The following is a 17,511-nucleotide window of genomic DNA, read 5'->3' on the forward strand; positions in this document are numbered from 1 at the left end:
TTGGCTCTGCCACTTCATGCCTACATATGCAAATTAACCGCCATCTTTGTTGGGTTAATTTGCATGCTCTCCTGATTGCCTGGTGAGTGTAGTGGAGGGATGGTCAATTTACATGTTTGTCTATTATTAGGTAAGATTCTAGGTTGTACAATTTGTTGGCATGTGATTGTTGTAGTTTCTTATGATCCTTTATATTTCTGTAGTATCAGTTATAATATCTCTTTTGTTTCTGACTTTATTTATTTAAGTCTCCCCCCCCCACCCCCCACCCCCCACCCCCCAGCCAACCCATGAGTCTAGCTAAAGGTCGTCTTTATTCAAAGAACTGGTTCTTGGTTTCATTGATCTTGTCTATTATCTTTTTAAGTCTCTATTTCATTTATATCTGCTCTGATCTTTGGTATTTCCTTCTACTAACTTTGGGCTTTGCTTTTTCTTCCTTTTTTAGTTCTTTGAGGTGTAAAGTTAGGTTGTTTGAGATTTCTGATGCTGTTTTATTTTATATTTTTATTGATTTCAGAGAGGGAGAGGGATTGATAAACATAAATTATGAGAGAGAATCATCAATTGGCTGCCTCCTACATGTCCCCCCGAACTGGGGATCCCAGGCCACAACCCGGGCACATGCCCTAACCGGGAATTGAACCATGACTTCCAGGTTCACAGGTCGACACTCAACCACTGAGCCACATTGGCTGGGTGAGATTTTTGTTTCTTGAGGTGTAGGCATTTATGCTACACTTCTTGCACTGCATTTGCTGCATCTCATACTAGTAAGTTTTGGTGTGTTGCGTTTCCATTTTCTTTTGTCTCGAGGTATTTTTTGATCTCTCTTTTGAGTTCTTTGTTGACCCTTTGGTTGTTCAAATAGCATGTTGTTTAATCTCTACATATTTGTGAGTTGTCTAGTTTTCTTTTTGTAATTGATTTCTATTTCATATCATTGTGGTTGAAAAAGATGCTTGATATGAGTTCAGTCTTCTTAAATTTGTTAAGACTTGTTTTTAATGCATGATCTGTCCAGGACAATGTTCCATGTGCAACTTGAGAAGAAATGTGTATTAGGTTGCTTTAGGATGCAATGTTTTGTGTATGTCTATTATGTTGATCTGATCTAACATGTCATTCCAGTCCGATGCTTTCCTAGTGATCCTCTTCGGGATGGTCTATCCCTTTATGTAAGAGGGTATCAATGTTCCATACTATTATTGTTGTGCTGTATATTTCTTCTTTTAGGTTTATTAATATTTCCATTATATACTTATGTGCTCCTTTGTTGGTTGCATAAATATTTACAAATGTTTAACTTCTTTTTGGATTGACCCCTTAATTATTATGTAATGCCTTGCTTTGTTTCACCATAATCTTTGATGGATTTTGTTTTTGAATCCATTTTGTGCTCTCTCTCTTTTGATTGGAGTTTTTAGTCCACTCACTTTTAAAGTATTATTGATGAATATATACATATTGCCATTTTGTTGTTTCCTGGCTGTTCCTCTGTTCCTTTCTACTCTCGCTCTTTTTCTTTGTGGCTTGATGATTTTCTTTAATGGTATGTTTAGATTTCTTTCTCATTATCTTCTGTGTATCTACTCTAGATTTGTGCATTGTGATTACTATGAGGCTTACATATAACAACTTATAACAATATATAGAAAATTGGTAACTTAACTATGAATGCATTCTAAAGTTCTATATTTTTACTATCTATGTTTTTGATATCATAATTTACATTTTTTATTTTTGGATCCCTTAACTAATTATTAGAGTTAGCTGTTTTTCATACTTGCTTCATAAGTGACTAATCCACTACTTTCACTACACATATACCTTTGCAAGTATAATTTATACTTTCATATGTTTTCCTATTATGAGTTAGTGCTCTTTGGTCAGCTCGGAGAGTCCCTTGAAAATTTCTTGGAAGGGTGGTTTAGTGGTGATGAACTCCTTAACTTTTGCTTGTCTGGAAAACTATCCTTTAATATGAATGACTTCTCCAGTGTTGGGGAAAGCCCCAAAAGTCTAGATTCAGGATGGATTCTGAAGAACTGACATGTGGCCTTATTCAAATTCATAAAAGCTTTAATAGGAGAAACATATACAGGGGCAAAGCAGCAGCTCCCAGTGGTGGTGGGCTGGGAGAAATCCACACCCCTCCCAAGACAGAGTTCCTTTTTTAAAAAATATCTTTTTATTTATTTATTTATTTATTTATTTATTTAGTGCCCTGACTGGGAATTGAACTCTGATTCATAGGTTGACACTCAACCACTGAGCCACGCCAGCCGGGCTTTTATTGATTTTAGGGAGGAAGGGAGAGGGAGAGAGAGAGAAACATCAATGATGAGAGAGAATCATTGATCTTGATCGGCTGCCTCCTGCACGACCCCTACTGGAGATCGAGCCCACAACCCTGGCATGAGCCCTGACAGGGAATGGAACTGTGACCTCCTGGTTCATAGGTTGACACTCAACCACTGATTCACACCGGCCAGGCCAGAGTTCATTTTTTTTTTTTTAATATATTTTATTGATTTTTTTACAGAGAGGAAGGGAGAGGAATAGAGAGTTAGAAACATCGATAAGAGAGAAACATCAGTCAGCTGCCTCCTGCACAGCCCCTATTGGGGATGTGCCCACAACTGAGGTACATGCCCTTGACTGGAATCGAACCTGGGACCCTTCAGTCCGCAGGCCGACGCTCTATCCACTGAGCCAAACCGGTCAGGGCCAGAGTTCATTTTTTAAAGGAGTTAATGCAAAACCAGATGATGGGTGGTTGTATAAACCTCCCAAGAGAACAATGTATCACTCCCTCCTCTCCTCCTCCTCCTCTCTTTTCCTCCCTCTTCCTCTCTCTATCCCTTTCCCCTTCTGCGACTCCTGTAATGAAAATGTAGTCTGCTTGATGTGGTTCCATAGTCCCTTAAACTGTCTTCACCTTTTACATTCTTTTCTCTTTTTTATTCTCTGAGTGATTTGATTCTCTGCCCTGTCTCTAATTCACTGATTCTCTCTTCTGCTTCACCTACTCTACTATTGAACCCTTCTAGTGTCTTTTTCAGTTTATTTATTGTGTTCCTCTGCCCTGTGATTATGTCTGATACTTTCTTATATTTTCTATCTCTTTGTTAAAATTCTCGCTGTTTATCCATTCTCTGAGTTTGTTGAGCATCTTCATGATCATTACTTTGAACTCTATATTGGGTAAATTAGTTAATTTCATTAAGGTTTTTTTTTCTTTCTTCAGTTTTATCTGGTTCTTTCATTTGGAACATATTCCTTTGTCTCCTCGTTTTTCTTAATTCTCTGTTGGTTTCTATGCATTAGATGAAACAGCCACTTCTCCCAGGCTTGAAGGGTTGGCTTTGTGTAGGAGATGAACGTCTGGTTAATCCTGCTCTGCCCTGGCTCTCGTCTATCAAGCCTTTGTGATTGTCCAAGCAGGCTTTTTAAAAATCCCTATTAACTCCCAGTAGTTGAGGCTGTGCCAGAAACAGTCTGTGTCTCAAAAGGGAGCATCTCAGCACCCCGATTATTCTGATTAGAAGCCAGACCCTCAGGCTGCAGCTTTTAAAGAATGCAAATATACACAGTCCTGTCCTGGGGACCGGAAGGGTAAGCCCCAAGGCCACCAGAGCCAGGCCATCTGGAGGTGTTTCCTGAGCAGGAGTCACAAAGACCAGGTGCCAGACAAGTGTATACGCTCCTTTATCGGGGGGCATGCCAGCGAGCTGTTGCGAGGCAGAGGAAGAGGGCAGAGATAGGGTCCCCTGGCTTACATTCTCTGAGAGTAGCTCTGTGTGCACAAAATTGTGTGCCCAACCTGAAACCTGCACCTAAGACAAGCAATTAAGACTCTTTCACAGAAAAGCTGTGTTCAGTCTGTTGTCTGTGCAGTGCCCTGGGGGTGGTAGCCTGCCAAGAACTGCCTCTCCAATTGGTACAGTCCTATGGGACCCACGAATGCAAAGCAATCATGGGGTGCCCCCTGAGTGACAAGTGGGGCACCAGAGTGTAGAAGCGCCCCGCTGGGAGATAGTGGTGCTCTGGACACAGCCTGAGAGCACAGAGGAGTGAGACAGGGCGTGCCCAGCTGGCGCCTGCTGAAGAAAGAAGAAAAGATGGTGCCGGTGGCGTTAACAAGGCAGAGGGAGAGCGGGAAGATGGTACCCACCAGCCTGCATCCCCAAAGGGTGTGTGAGCACTTGTTCTCTGCCTGAAACACTTGCATTCCCACAGGCTCTATCCACTGAGCCGAACAGGCCAGGGCAGCCATGCAAACCAACACTTTAAAATCCACAAATGGGTTTCTTGCACATAAAGTCTGGCGCTTTTCAAAGGGCTGCTTCTGGGCCCAGGTGGGTGCATCTGCATGTGAGCCCTTTAAGAGCCGTGCCTGTTTGCCACAGCCACGCAGGTGATCTTCAGAGCCAGGTGTCTGGGAGGTTCTGTTTCTCAATTGCTGGTCTTAAAAGTTGGGGTTCCCCAGGAGAATTTCAGGGTTCCATTCCCTCCCCCCCTAACCCCAGCCATGTGATGGGTTGCCCTGCCAGGGGTGGGGTTTAACGTGAATGTGTCTCAGCCCTTCCTCTCTGTTTTGATGTGGCTTCCTTTCATTTTCTCTCTGTGAAGGGGGACTTCCACCAGATTCTAGGTTTTTTCCAGAGGACGTTTTTCTATCTATAGCTTAGGTTCATTGTGACCACAGGAAGAGGGGAGCTCAGGATCTTTTTAGGTTGCTAAGGTGAATCAGAACTGTTGTTTCTTCTAAAAATGCTACACAAATTAATTTCACACTTGCTGACTATAAAAACAAGTAACTGAAAATGTGCGTTCATACTGTTTTGTTAATTTTTTGTATAGGAGTTTATACAAGAAATAGGAACTTTCGGCTGTATAAGTCATCAAAGAAGGGGAAGCCTGTGGTGTTGGAGGTCGCTGAAGATAACAGATTTTCTCTTACACGGTCAGAGAATACTTCTGAAGAGGAACAGTGTTTCCTCTCTTCTTTGGTCAGCAATGTCAGGTATGTAGGATCAGAAGTAAACCATTGTGTGTTCGTGAATATTGCACAGTGAATGGCATTGCACAGCACTAAAATGTAAATTGTGTAAATTCATGCTACCTTAAACAAGAAAGTCAGTTCTTAAAATTCTAGATTACTGTTTTCTTTTGTCTATTAAGTGAAATATAATAGTAAAATTTATTTTCTAACCACATAGTATTCTCTTTATGTCTTTTTATAATTACATATTACATATTTTTCAAGTTTTTCTAAAATGATTAACATTTCTATAAAGAAGAAAATAAAAATAGTTTTATTGCATTTAGAAATATAATTACTATTAACATTTCATTTTTTCATATATGCCCATACATATATAATTTATGTAACTCCATCATTTAAAAAAATATTTGTTGAGAATATATGGCAGCGGTTCTCAAACTTTTTAAACAGGGGGCCAGTTTACTGTCCCTCAGACCATTGGACGGCCAGACTATAGTTTTAAAAAAAACTATGAACAAATTCCTATGCACACTGCACATATCTTATTTTGAAGTAAAAAAACAAAACGAGAACAAATACAGTATTTTTATTTGCATGTGGCCCGCGGGCCGTAGTTTGAGGACCCCTGGTATATGTATGTCACCTGTTTTATCCACTCAACATATTCTGAATATTTGCCAAGTTAATAATTTGCCAGCAGTTAATTATAAGTAAAACTTTTAATACCTATATAATTTTCCATTGTATTTATATACTCTGATTAGTTGTTCTATTGTTGAACATTTGATTTTACATATTTTGGTCATTTAAAAAAGTGTGAAAGACTTCTTTCAACAGAAATTCTTGCCTTTAGCCCAGTCGGTGTGGCTCAGTGGTTGAGCGTCAACCCATGAACCAGGAGATCACGGTTTGATTCCTGGTCAGGGCTTGTGTCTGGGTTGCAAGCTCAGTCCCCAGTAGCGGGTGTGCAGGAGGCAGCCAATCAATGATTCTCTCTCGTTATTGATGTTTCTATCTCTCTCCCCCGTCCCTTCCTCTTTCTGAAATAAATGAAAAAATATATACATAAATATATTTGCCTTTAATCCCCTTGATTCTAGGCTTGCAGTTTTTGTTAGTCCAAAGCACTAAATTACCTTGTTAACTTGCTCTTCTGTTACTTTCCCCAGATATAATCTTAAAGAGAAACTCCACAGAAATGAATTTTAATAAAACTGTTTAAAATATTTGCTGTGGGGAAAATTGTGTCTGGATTGTTAATGTACAGCAGTCCCAAGGAAGGTGGGAGATGGTTGCTTTTCTTCAGATGTTTCTGAGCTGTTTGAGTTCTTCCATAACATATCTCAGAAGTAATGTCAAAGTATTAGTTCCCTTACCTTAAAATGGAAATAATACATCTGTCTTAGGGAGTTGTTAGGATTAAATAAGTTAAAACTATATTTAAAACATATATGCAGCCCTAACCGGTTTGGCTCAGTGGATAGAGTGTCGGCCTGCGGACTGAAGGGTCCCGGGTTTGATTCCAGTCAAGGGCATGTACCTTGGTTGCGGGCACATCCCCAGTAGGGAGTGTGCAGGAGGCAGCTGATCGATGTTTCTCTCCCATCGATGTTTCTAACTCTCTATCCCTCTCCCTTCCTCTCTGTAAAAAATCAATAAAATATATTTTTTAAAATAAATAAAAGTGGTATAATAACATATTTTTTTTGAAAAAAACATATATGCAGTGCCTGGCGCATAGTATCTGCTCAGTAAGTATTGTAGTAGTGGTAGCAGTTTCTGAGATCTAGAAGTAGTATGGGAGCAGGGAAAAATTGTTTGACAATGGCTGCCCCCAGTTGTTGGCCCCAGAATAAGATCACATCCTATCATGTATGGAAAAGCAGCATAGGGGGCCTATGATAGATACAGCCTGAAGTCCCCCATTTCTTTTGTAGCTTCAGTATTAATTTCACAGAAATGCAGAGTTCTACTGAATTAGAGCCTCCTTTGTTGTCTTTTGTGTATCCAAGTAGAGGATTTCTTTTTGAAATTAAAGGCAAAATTCTTTACGGTTATGAATGCCTCTTTTATTTCCATTAATTTCAATCCATTTTTCCCTTTGCTCTCACCAGCCTTTTCCTTCTCTTTTCTTCCCATTATTCACACTTTTAAATCATTGTAACATTTCAGAGACTCTGTTTGGGGAGTGGGATTACACTCCCTTCCGTCCCTTCCTCAGTCTTGGAGTCCTCGGCTCACTCTGCGGGACCGTGTTTTAAATGGTCACCAGACTCGTTTTTATGTGGGTAGGATTGGTGCTTCTATAGGCAACTGTGGCATAAAGGTCCTGGAATAATAGCTGTTGAACAGAGGATTTTAATATGGAATTCTTTGAGGTTGTTTCTTTTCTGTAGCTATGTCTCTTTAATTCTAATATTATTTTGTTTCTTGAACATATTTTCTTCAGATTCTCAGATACTTTACGAGTACTTAGATGTGACGCATCCGAGGATAAACAAAAACAGGCTGGGCATTTTAATAGTACCAGCACTTCAGGTAATTATACAAAAATAATTTTCTATGAAAATTTAAGGATGTTAAATCTGTTTTGCCTTTAAAATCTTAAATCTTATGTATTCATATCTACTGATATTTTAAAATAACTAAGTTTCTATCCAAAATGAAAATTAAAGAGATATTTTAAAAAGCTTATTCACTAATTTTCATTTATACCATTTTGAAAAAACCCCTACCTAAGTAATACATTGTTTATATAAAATGAACACATATTAAAATAAGACACCTAAGAGTTCTCTTCATCCTCTGTCCACAAAGGGATGGCCACTGTCAGTAGCTTTGTATTTAACCAGGAGGGTTTTTCCTGTATTTCCAGTAACTGGAGAGCATCTCATTCTTTTAATGGCTGCAGTTTCTCATGAAAAGTATATATTCTTCATTCCTATACTGAAGAACATACAGGGTTTTTTTCCTAAGATTTCCTACATAAACTCTCCAGTGAACATTTATATATATATGTATACACACACACACACACACACACACACATATGTATATGTATATGTATACACACACACACTAGAGGCCCAGTGCACGAAATTCATGCGGGGGAGGGGGTCAGAAAGGGGGGATGTCCATCAGCCCAGCCTGCACCCTCTCCAATCTGGGACCCCTTGGGGGATGTCTGACTGCCGGTTTAGGCCTGATGCTCGATCCCACAGCAGTAGGACATTCTTCTCGCAATCTGGGACCGCTGGCTCCTAACCACTCACCTGCCTGCCTGCCTGATCGCCCCTAACCACTCTGCCCTGTCTGCCTGATGCCCCTAACTGCTCCCCTGCCTGCCTGATTGCCCTTAACCACCTTTGCCTGCCTGTCTAATTGTCCCTAACTGCTCCCCTGCCTGCCTCCCTGCCTGCCTGATCGCCCCTAACCACCCCTGCCATCGTTGCTTTCTCCAGAAGGACAACTAATCTATCCGGTCTAATTAGCATATTACCCTTTTATTAGTATAGACTTTGGGCTATTATTATTTATAATAGTGAAAATTGAAAACAATCTAAGTGTACAACAAAATGGGATTGGTTCCGTAGTATAAAATTCTCTGAAGTCATTTAATTAAAACTTACAAAGTCTAATATAATATGGAAAATATCCACTTATGATGTTAAGAGAAAAAGTAGACTCAAATTATATGTTGAGGTATGATCACAAGTTTTTTAAAAAATATGAATAACCTATTATATGACTAACAGTTATTTTGAGACATTGTTTTGGAATTTCTCTTATTTATGCTTTAATATATTTCCAGATTTTATCCAATCGCGTATATTACTTTTGTAAGTGAAATATACAGGCTTTATTTTTAGAAAAGTAGATTATTCTATCTTTAAATGTTGAATGAGATTGTAAATATATTATTCTAAATTATTCCAGTAGACACTTAGATACAAAATGTAGCTGAATGTCAGTGCCCTGCATCTAAAGACCACCAGAGAACACACTGTGTTGAGCAAGCCAAGTGTATTACTGGTCACAGCGATGGAGAGTGCACACCATAGGGAGCCACGGGGCCTCTCAGTAAAGGGTGTTAGGATTCGGGCTTGAGTTAGGGGCTTTTGAGGAGGGCCCATCAGGGAAAGTTCTATGATGAATATCGAGAAATCTTACCTAGAAAGAAGGCAGACTTCAGGGAGACTAAAGCTGTAACCAGGTAAGAAATAGCAGTTAATTATGTTAGACAAGATAAGGGTGTATTTGATCATTTCTTTGGCTTGGAAAATGTCCGTTCGTTTTGTCTGTGTTCAGACATGTGTTCATTTTTGTCTTGAATCATCATCGCCACAGAATGACCTCATCTGATGCTGAAGTTCTGTGAAATAGTTTATGATGAACAGAACATGAGGGCTGAGCTGTGGTGCCCAGCCACCTGGTAGCCACACCCAAGCCCACCTCATAGGACCAGGCAGCTCCTGGGTGTAAGGGACTGTGCTTCCTTATTAGAGTGAAGAAAGCAATTGATATGATTATACATGCTTTTGGTAATAATTAGTTGACATTTGGCTTAATCGAGAGGTTTGAATTTTACCTGCTTGTAGGATAATAAAAATCCATGACCGATTAAAAGGAACATTGCAAAAAGGGGAGATTTGGGAACCAAGGGGGAGGAGGTAACCCAAAATTATACTAAACAACTTAAATCAAAACTTCTCAACTTTAACCATTATCATTTATAACTAATTTTTCTCTCTGTTGCAGTAGAAAACATTGAAGGTTTTCAGGCCTCGCCCTACCCTGAAATTGATCAATTTGTTCTTTCTTTGGTGAATAAAAATGGCATTAAAGGAGGTAAAGACAATCTTATTTTTTATTGACTGTTTTATGATAGAGTAAAAATGCCTTTAGAAACATTATTTGCATTTTAGGGATTCGGCGTTGGAACTACTTTTTTCCAGAAGAATTATTGGTTTATGACATTTGTAAATATCGCTGGTGTGGAAACATTGGAAGAGCCCACAAGAGTAATAATATCATGTAAGTAATATTGTTTATTAATAAGTTCTACATTTTAACCAATATTTTTAATATTTATAATTTTTAAAGTTAAAAATTGTTTTTATAATCTATATATGTAAAAGGCTAAGTTGATCTGCGCATACGCGATACAATAAAGTTCTCCGTGGCGCCAGTCACACGCATGTGGTTCGATCTGTCATTGTTGATCGTGAATTCGGTTGACACTTCTATTATAGAGAAAGGGTGAATAGAATAGCGATATTAAAATATTTCTTCTAATTTGTTTCCTTTCAATGTGCACAAATTTGTGCACCAGGCCACTAGTTTAGTTATAATTCAATTTATATTTAGTTTGTGTTATAACATTTAATTTGAATATTTTAATTACAACCTTCCACCTAGCACCTATCATCTTCATTTGTACTTTATTTGGTAAAATAATCTCGTAGATAGTATAACCTTTAGAGGACTAAGGTAGGATGCAGTGGGGCTAAAAGAAACGAGACAGTAGATGATGAACAATGGTGGAAGGTCTCTCTCCTATTGCCGGTGGCCCCTGACACCTTACGGAGGCTAAAGCTCAATGGAACAAGTTGGACAAGAAGGAAACTTCTCAGTGTTAGGAGTTGGAGTGCAGGTTATGTTTATGTGTTCAAGACACAGAATGGCACAGGAGGAAACCGCTGTTTACTGAATGCTTGCTGTCCATGCCAGGCCCTGCTTTAGTTTTAGTTTCTTTTTAATCCCCTGGCAAAGGAGAGGAAGTAAAGGATGAAGTAAAACCAGAAACAGAATTTTATCTTATTTTTTTTATTATTTTTTTAAAATATATTTTATTGATTTTTTACAGAGAGGAAGGGAGAGAGATAGTTAGAAACATCGATGAGAGAGAAACATCGATCAGCTGCCTCCTGCACATCTCCTACTGGGGATGTGCCCGCAACCCAGGTACATGCCCTTGACCGGAATCGAACCTGGGACCTTTCAGTCCGCAGGCCGACACTCTATCCACTGAGCCAAACCGGTTTTGGCCAGAAACAGAATTTTAAACAATAAAAGGATATGGTTAGAATAGGGATAGAGTAGAAGCCCAGTAGTTATGTTATATAAGAAATTGTGCTGTTTATCTATTTACCGTCAGAGCTGAGACATCTGTATGTCCAGCACATACAGCACATGTACCAGACGTGAGAACATGTCACACAGCAGCTGCTGGAAAACTAGAAGGCATTCTGGGAGTGTGATTCTGTGCTGTACTGCACACTAGCTTAATTCATTAAACAATTTCAGAACTATGCTCAACACACAACACTGTAACATAGCAAAACACAAAGGAAGATACCACCCCTAGTCCCTGAACCAGTGATGACTATGGCTATGGTTTTGGTGTATCTTTCTAGTCTTTTTCTATGCATTTAAGTTTACCAGAAAGTTATCATCCATATACAGTATATGACCATCTTTTAACTTTCTGAAATTGTTGGGTTGCTATCTTTCTTTCTGAAGAATTACCAGTATTATGTGTCCATAATCTACTTTTCCTTAACTGTGCAGTACACACAGAAAAGTGTGCCGGACCTGTGCATTCTACAGACTGATACTTGCCACTGCTGCCCCCACGGGACGAGCAGAACTTGGTCAAACCTCAGAAGCAGCTTGTGGGCCCAACCCCAATTTATTCCTCTTCTCTGGACCTCAGAGACAATAGCTATTATCCTGAGTTTTGTCTTAGTTTTTCCCTCGCTTTCTGAACTTTTCCCATATGTGTTTGTATGCCCAAGCAGTATATCATTTCATCTTAGACTATTTTTAACGTTATGTAAATTGCATGCTTTGACTTACTTTTTCGTCAGCATTGCATTAGTGAGGTTCATCCATTCTGCATGTAGCTGTTGTGCACTCTGTATGATTGTGTGTGAGGTCACTGTATAAACACGCCAGCTTACCTGCCCTATGGACATGTCGCTTTCTGTGATGAATAATGAAGCTACCCATGTGCTTGTGCATATTGCCTAATGCACATGAGTTTCTCAAAATATGTATCTGAAAATAGCTGCTGTCATAGAATATGCACGTACTTAATTTTACTAGGTAATTATTTTCCCTACTGGCCATGCTAATTATACTCCCACCAGCAGTGTTTTCAGATTTCCTACTGCTCCATATTCTCACCAAAACTTTGTTAGGTTTAAAACATTTGGTTGGCTGATCTGGTGGGTGTAAAATATTGTAGCTTCATATGAATTTCCCTGGTTCCTAGTGAATTTGAGGAGTGCACTGTCAAACCACACTCAGGAATCTGAGGTTCCTACCCAGTGTCAGGCTTTACTGAAACAGACAAGGAGTCAGAGGCACAGGCAGCAGACTGAGGCCGGGGACACCTGGCAGGTCTCCTGGGTTCTTCCTGCACTGATGCTCTCTGACTCAGGTTAAAAGCTGAGGCAGAGCCCAGCCAGTGTGGCTCAGTGGTTGAGCATAGACCTATGAACCAGGAGGTCATGGTTCGATTCCCGGTCAGGCACATGCCCAGGTTGTGGCTCGATCCCCAGTGTGGGGTCTGCAGGAGGCAGCCGACCAATGATTCTCTCTCCTCATTGATGATTCTCTCTCTCTCCCTTCCTCTCTGAAATCAATAAAAATATATTTTTTTTAAAAAGCAAGCTGAACCAGAAGTGAGCAGTCACCGCACACAGCAGGGAGCACTGAGGTGGTGAAACATCTACATGTTATACTTAGTTACATAGCATGTGACATTCTCAGGGAACGGTGCCTCATATCCGTGGACTAGGTTTAGTTGCTATATGCAGAAATCGGAAACGTCTTGCAAGAGCATTCTGTGGATAAGGACTCTGCCTAGCAGACAGCATTGGTCCAGAGGTTCCCAGACTTGGATCAAGGTGCCCTTAGATTCTTGGTAATTTCTTCACATTGATCCGAGGCCTAAGAAATATCTAAGTTCTGTTCATGAAATAGTTTCAAACAGCTTCCAGTATTTGCCCTAACAGTTCGGTAGCTCTTTGAAAAAAACAATTTGTTTTTTCAAAGAGCTACCAAAAACAATTCATCAATTTGTATTTGTACACATAGTGGAATGATCACCACAGTAAATCAATGTGTCACCATAGTTACAAAAATTTTTTATGAGGAAAGCCTTTAAGATTTACTCTCTTAGCAACTTTCCAATAGGCAAGACATCATTCTTAACCATAGTCTATGCTCTATGTTATATCCCCATGACTAACCTGTACCTGGGCGTTTGTAGCTTTGACCCTTCTTTAATACAATCACTGTTAAGGGGATGCGTGTCCTGAGCATCGCATAACCTCTTAAACACTGCCACCCCCACCATTGTCTCCTTCCACGTTGATGTTTATGGTTCTTTTATCACAGCCACACCACAAACTCCAGCTCTCCAAACACCGACACCAGGGAAAGGGATGAAGGGTGATGCAATATTAAAGCCCCAAACTGCAAGCAGATATCCAGGCACCATTTCCCTAGAAAGATGTAAATGTCCTGTTTGCCGCGGGCTCTGGTCCCTGGGAACTGCAGCATTGGTTGTTCCTAGGAAGTCTGTCACTGGACTGTCTATGAGGCAGTGAGAATGGCTGGCCTGCATTTTTCTCTCCTGGGTTCATGTCTCACTACCCTGTGGTGGAATATTAGCCATTTATGTTTCATTATTTTAAAAATTATATTTTATTGATTTTTCATAGGAAGGAAAAGGGATAGAGTTAGAAACATCAATGAGAAAGAAACATTGATCAGCTGCCTCCTGCACACTCCCTACTGGGGCTGTGCCTGCAACCAAGGTACATGCCCTTGACTGGAATCGAACCTGGGACCCTTCAGTCCGCAGGCCGACGCTCTATCCACTGAGCCAAACCAGCCAGGGCTGTGTTTCATTTTTTATGAAGTGTGGGACGATTTTACACTACTTAAATTTAGTGGTTATAGGATTGCTTTAGTTTGCTTAGTTTGGTATATTTCTATCTAGTATTTTGCCTACTTTACCAAAATTTTCAATGTAACTGGCAAAAGTTCATAATATTCTTATATTTTTAGTATAACTTACATTTGTAGTTACTGCAATTTCTAGTAACATTTGTGTGTATACCTTATTTTTTTTTTAAATTAATCTCACAAGAAATTTACCAATTTTCGCATTTTGGCCCTTTGTTGATTTTTAAAAAATTTTGTTATTACTTCCTGCCTTTTCTCTTATTAGGATTTATCCTATTGTTCATTTTCCATTGTTACTCATTTGTTTTAGCCGATAATTTTTGTAAATAAGCTTTGAAGATCTGAAGTCCCTCTGTGATAACTTTAGATCCATTTCACATATTTGAGTATGTCTTTTCAATTCCATTCAGTTCTAACCATTTACTAATTTCTACCATGATTTCTTTCTTGGGTCAACTGGTTATTTACAAGTTTTTTAATTTCTAATTACAGGATTTTAGTAGCTATCTTTTTATTTCTAAACTTGCTTTGTGAAGAGGGAACATGTATGAATGAATACTTTTAAATTTAGTAAAATTCACACTGTACCTAGCAATTTTTAAATAAATTTTTTAGCAGTCAATTTTTATAAATGTTTTATAAAGAGCTGCTTTTAATTATTTGAAGCAGTATTCATATATAACTATTACATCAAATCTGTTAATTGCTTTTTTAAATTTCAGAGAGAGGAAGGGAGAGGGAAGAGATAGAAACATCAATGATGATAGAGTCATTGCTCAGCTGGCTCCTGCACGCCCCCTACTGGGTACTGAGCCTGAAACCTGGGCGTTGTGCACCCTGACTGGGAATCAGACTGTGACTTCCTGGTTCATGGGTTGACGCTCAATCACTGACCCACACTGGCCGAGCCGTTAATTGCTTTTTAATTATGTAATTCAAATTTCCTATATCCTTACTGATTGGTTATTTGTTGTCACTTATCAAAATAATGTTTTTTTTTTAAATCTCAACTTATGGTAAAAGGTTTATTCTTAAAATTGTCAATTTTGCTCACAAGCAGGATGGGGCAAAAGTAGGTTTACAGTTGAGTATGTGAAAAACCGAGTTTACTATTGTATTATTTTCCATATGAAAACTGTAAACCTACTTTTGCCCCACCTGTACTTTGAAGCTATTTTAATTGGGTACAGAGTAGGAAATGTATTTTTTCTTGGGGAGATGTATTTTGTATATTTTTGGCAATCAGTTTTCTTTTGCTTGGTGTATATTTTTTACTTTTTAAATTTTTGTTTTCTCCATCTTTAAGAGTTAGCATAGCTCTTATAGAGAGCATGTAGCTGAATTTTCTATCTATTCTGGCTATTAAATAACTTTTTTTTTAACATAAAGGATTTTGGTTGATCTGAAAAATGAAGTTTGGTATCAAAAATGTCATGACCCCATATGTAAAGCGGAAAACTTCAAATCTGACCGTGAGTTATTAAATTTTACATTTACCACAAACTGAAGATTAGATGTCTGTGTAAAACAGTTCCACTCTCTTTCCGACACAGGTTTTCCTTTACCTGCTGAAATATGCCTCCCGTTTCTTCTCAAAGAGGTAAGTGCAGATTTTAGTTTCTCTCCTGACTTAGTCCTTGGTACAACGTATAAAAGCTATGAGTAGTGTTCACCCAAATGTGCCCAGTTTTTACACACACTGTGGGAAACGAGGTATAGCGCTGTTCATATTAGCGCACCGCATCCTTTTGCGCTGCTCCATATCTGTTAACCAGTCCCAAGTGTTAGCAAAGTTTTGCTCCACAAAGTATACAAAAATACTCATCTTTGTGTTTCTTTAAACCAAATAAATCTGCAGGAAGAATTTCTAGAAGTAGAATTATGTCAAAGGGAATGTACACATTTTAAATTGTGGTAGATTGCCAAACCAGCATTTTTCCTTTTAAAACTTTCTTACCCAAAATAATTTACATTCATTGTAAAAAATAGAAAATACATAAAAATTAAAAGGGGGGAAAATCATCCTCACTTATATATATAGCATATAGCTGATGTAAATGTTTTGGTATGTATCTTGCAGAATTTGTATCTGAGTATGCATATACGTATGTGTGTGTATATATGTATACAATAGACATATACATATGCACTCATACACACACACACACACACACACACACACAGTTTTGTAAGCTTTTATTTCTAAACTATCAGAAATATTTTCAATATTACCAAATTGCTCTCCACTTCAGTTTATGAGAGCACCTGCTACCCTACATTTTGCTTTCTAATGTTTACCAACCTACTATGCAAAAAAGTGGTATTTTAGTTGTTTTACTTTACATTTCTTAATTTAATAATGAAGTTGAACTTTTTTCAGATTTAATAGATTGCCTAGAACTGTCCACTTTTCTTCTCTGTGGCCTTAAGTACTCTTGCGCCACGTTACCTTGCAGACTTGGTGTTGGTGGTTTCCCACCACCCTCCGTCAGCCTGTCCTTGAGTGCCGCGGTCAGAACAAAGGTCAGCCAGCGTCAGCGAAGTGAGCGCTTAGAATGTGGCCTCATTCCTGGTCTCTAGCAGCTGGGCTAAATAGCTGGTGTCAGAGTCTCTGATAAATGAATTTTTAAAAAATAAAAAAATAAACTGCCTCTAAGAGGAAGAATAGCATCCTTGTTTTACCTGGAGTATTATTTTGAGCATGTTTATGGTTTCAGTGGGTCTGCTTATCTAGTCAGCCCTCAAAAATGCCAGATGGAAGTACTCTTGGTATAGTGTTATCTACACTAATAAAAGAGAAAAATGGTAATTGGCGTACAGCGATACCTTTTTCATTGGCTAATCAGGGCTATATGCAAATTAACTGCCAACTAAGATTGGCAGTTAACTGCCAACAAGATGGCGGCTAATTTGCATATGTAGGCACAATGCAGGGAGGCCAAAGGGAAAGCAGGAAGAAGCCCCCTGCCACTGACAGTGATCAGAAACCCAGGGGGGAGCTAAGAGCTGGGGGGCAGAGCAAAGGCGGCCGTGGGGCCGCCTTTGCCCTGCCCCCCCAGCCATGATCGGAGAATCAGGCGCCTTTGCCGCCCTGGCCAGTGATAGCAGGAAGTAGGGGTGGAGCCAGCGATGGGAGCTGGGCACGGTCGAAGCTGGCAGTCCCAGGAGCTAGGGGTCCCTTGCCTGGGCCTAAAGCGAAGCCCACGATCGCGGCGCCCCCCGCTGCCACTGCAGGTCCCCGCTGCCTGGGCCGGACGCCTAGGCCAGAGGCGTTAGGCCTGGGCAGGGGCGGAGCCTGCAACCGCGGGGAGCTGGGGGTCCCCTGCCCAGGCCTGACACCTCTGCCGGAGGCCTCAGGCCTGGTCAAGGGGCTGATCCGGTGATTGGTGATCGGAGGGTCATGAGGGTCAACTCCTCTGGCTGAGGCATCAGGCCTGGGTGGGGGGCGGAGCCGGGGATTGGGGGGATATGATGGTCCCCTTGCCCAGGCCTGAAGCCTGGGTCAGAGGCATCAGGCTTGG

At 39.8% G+C, this 17,511-nt stretch overlaps 1 protein-coding gene across 3 annotated transcripts in view; it reads left to right on the forward strand.

The window, feature by feature from the left end:
• The window catches only part of PRIMPOL (primase and DNA directed polymerase), a 34,871-nt gene that overhangs the window by 15,763 nt on the left and 1,597 nt on the right, over positions 1 to 17,511 (forward strand). The window contains exons 6-11 of one of the 3 annotated variants that reach the window (XM_081084080.1): positions 4,867 to 5,029; positions 7,461 to 7,549; positions 9,770 to 9,859; positions 9,937 to 10,045; positions 15,380 to 15,462; positions 15,544 to 15,590. In XM_081084080.1, coding sequence (XP_080940206.1) covers positions 4,867 to 5,029; positions 7,461 to 7,549; positions 9,770 to 9,859; positions 9,937 to 10,045; positions 15,380 to 15,462; positions 15,544 to 15,590 — 581 coding nt within the window. The remainder of the gene's footprint in view (positions 1 to 4,866; positions 5,030 to 7,460; positions 7,550 to 9,769; positions 9,860 to 9,936; positions 10,046 to 15,379; positions 15,463 to 15,543; positions 15,591 to 17,511) is intronic. The other 2 variants (XM_081084081.1, XM_081084082.1) reach the window with 2 other exon arrangements.

The sequence above is a fragment of the Myotis nattereri genome (assembly GCF_964212035.1).
Source record: "Myotis nattereri genome assembly, chromosome: 2".
Taxonomy (NCBI): domain Eukaryota; kingdom Metazoa; phylum Chordata; class Mammalia; order Chiroptera; family Vespertilionidae; genus Myotis; species Myotis nattereri.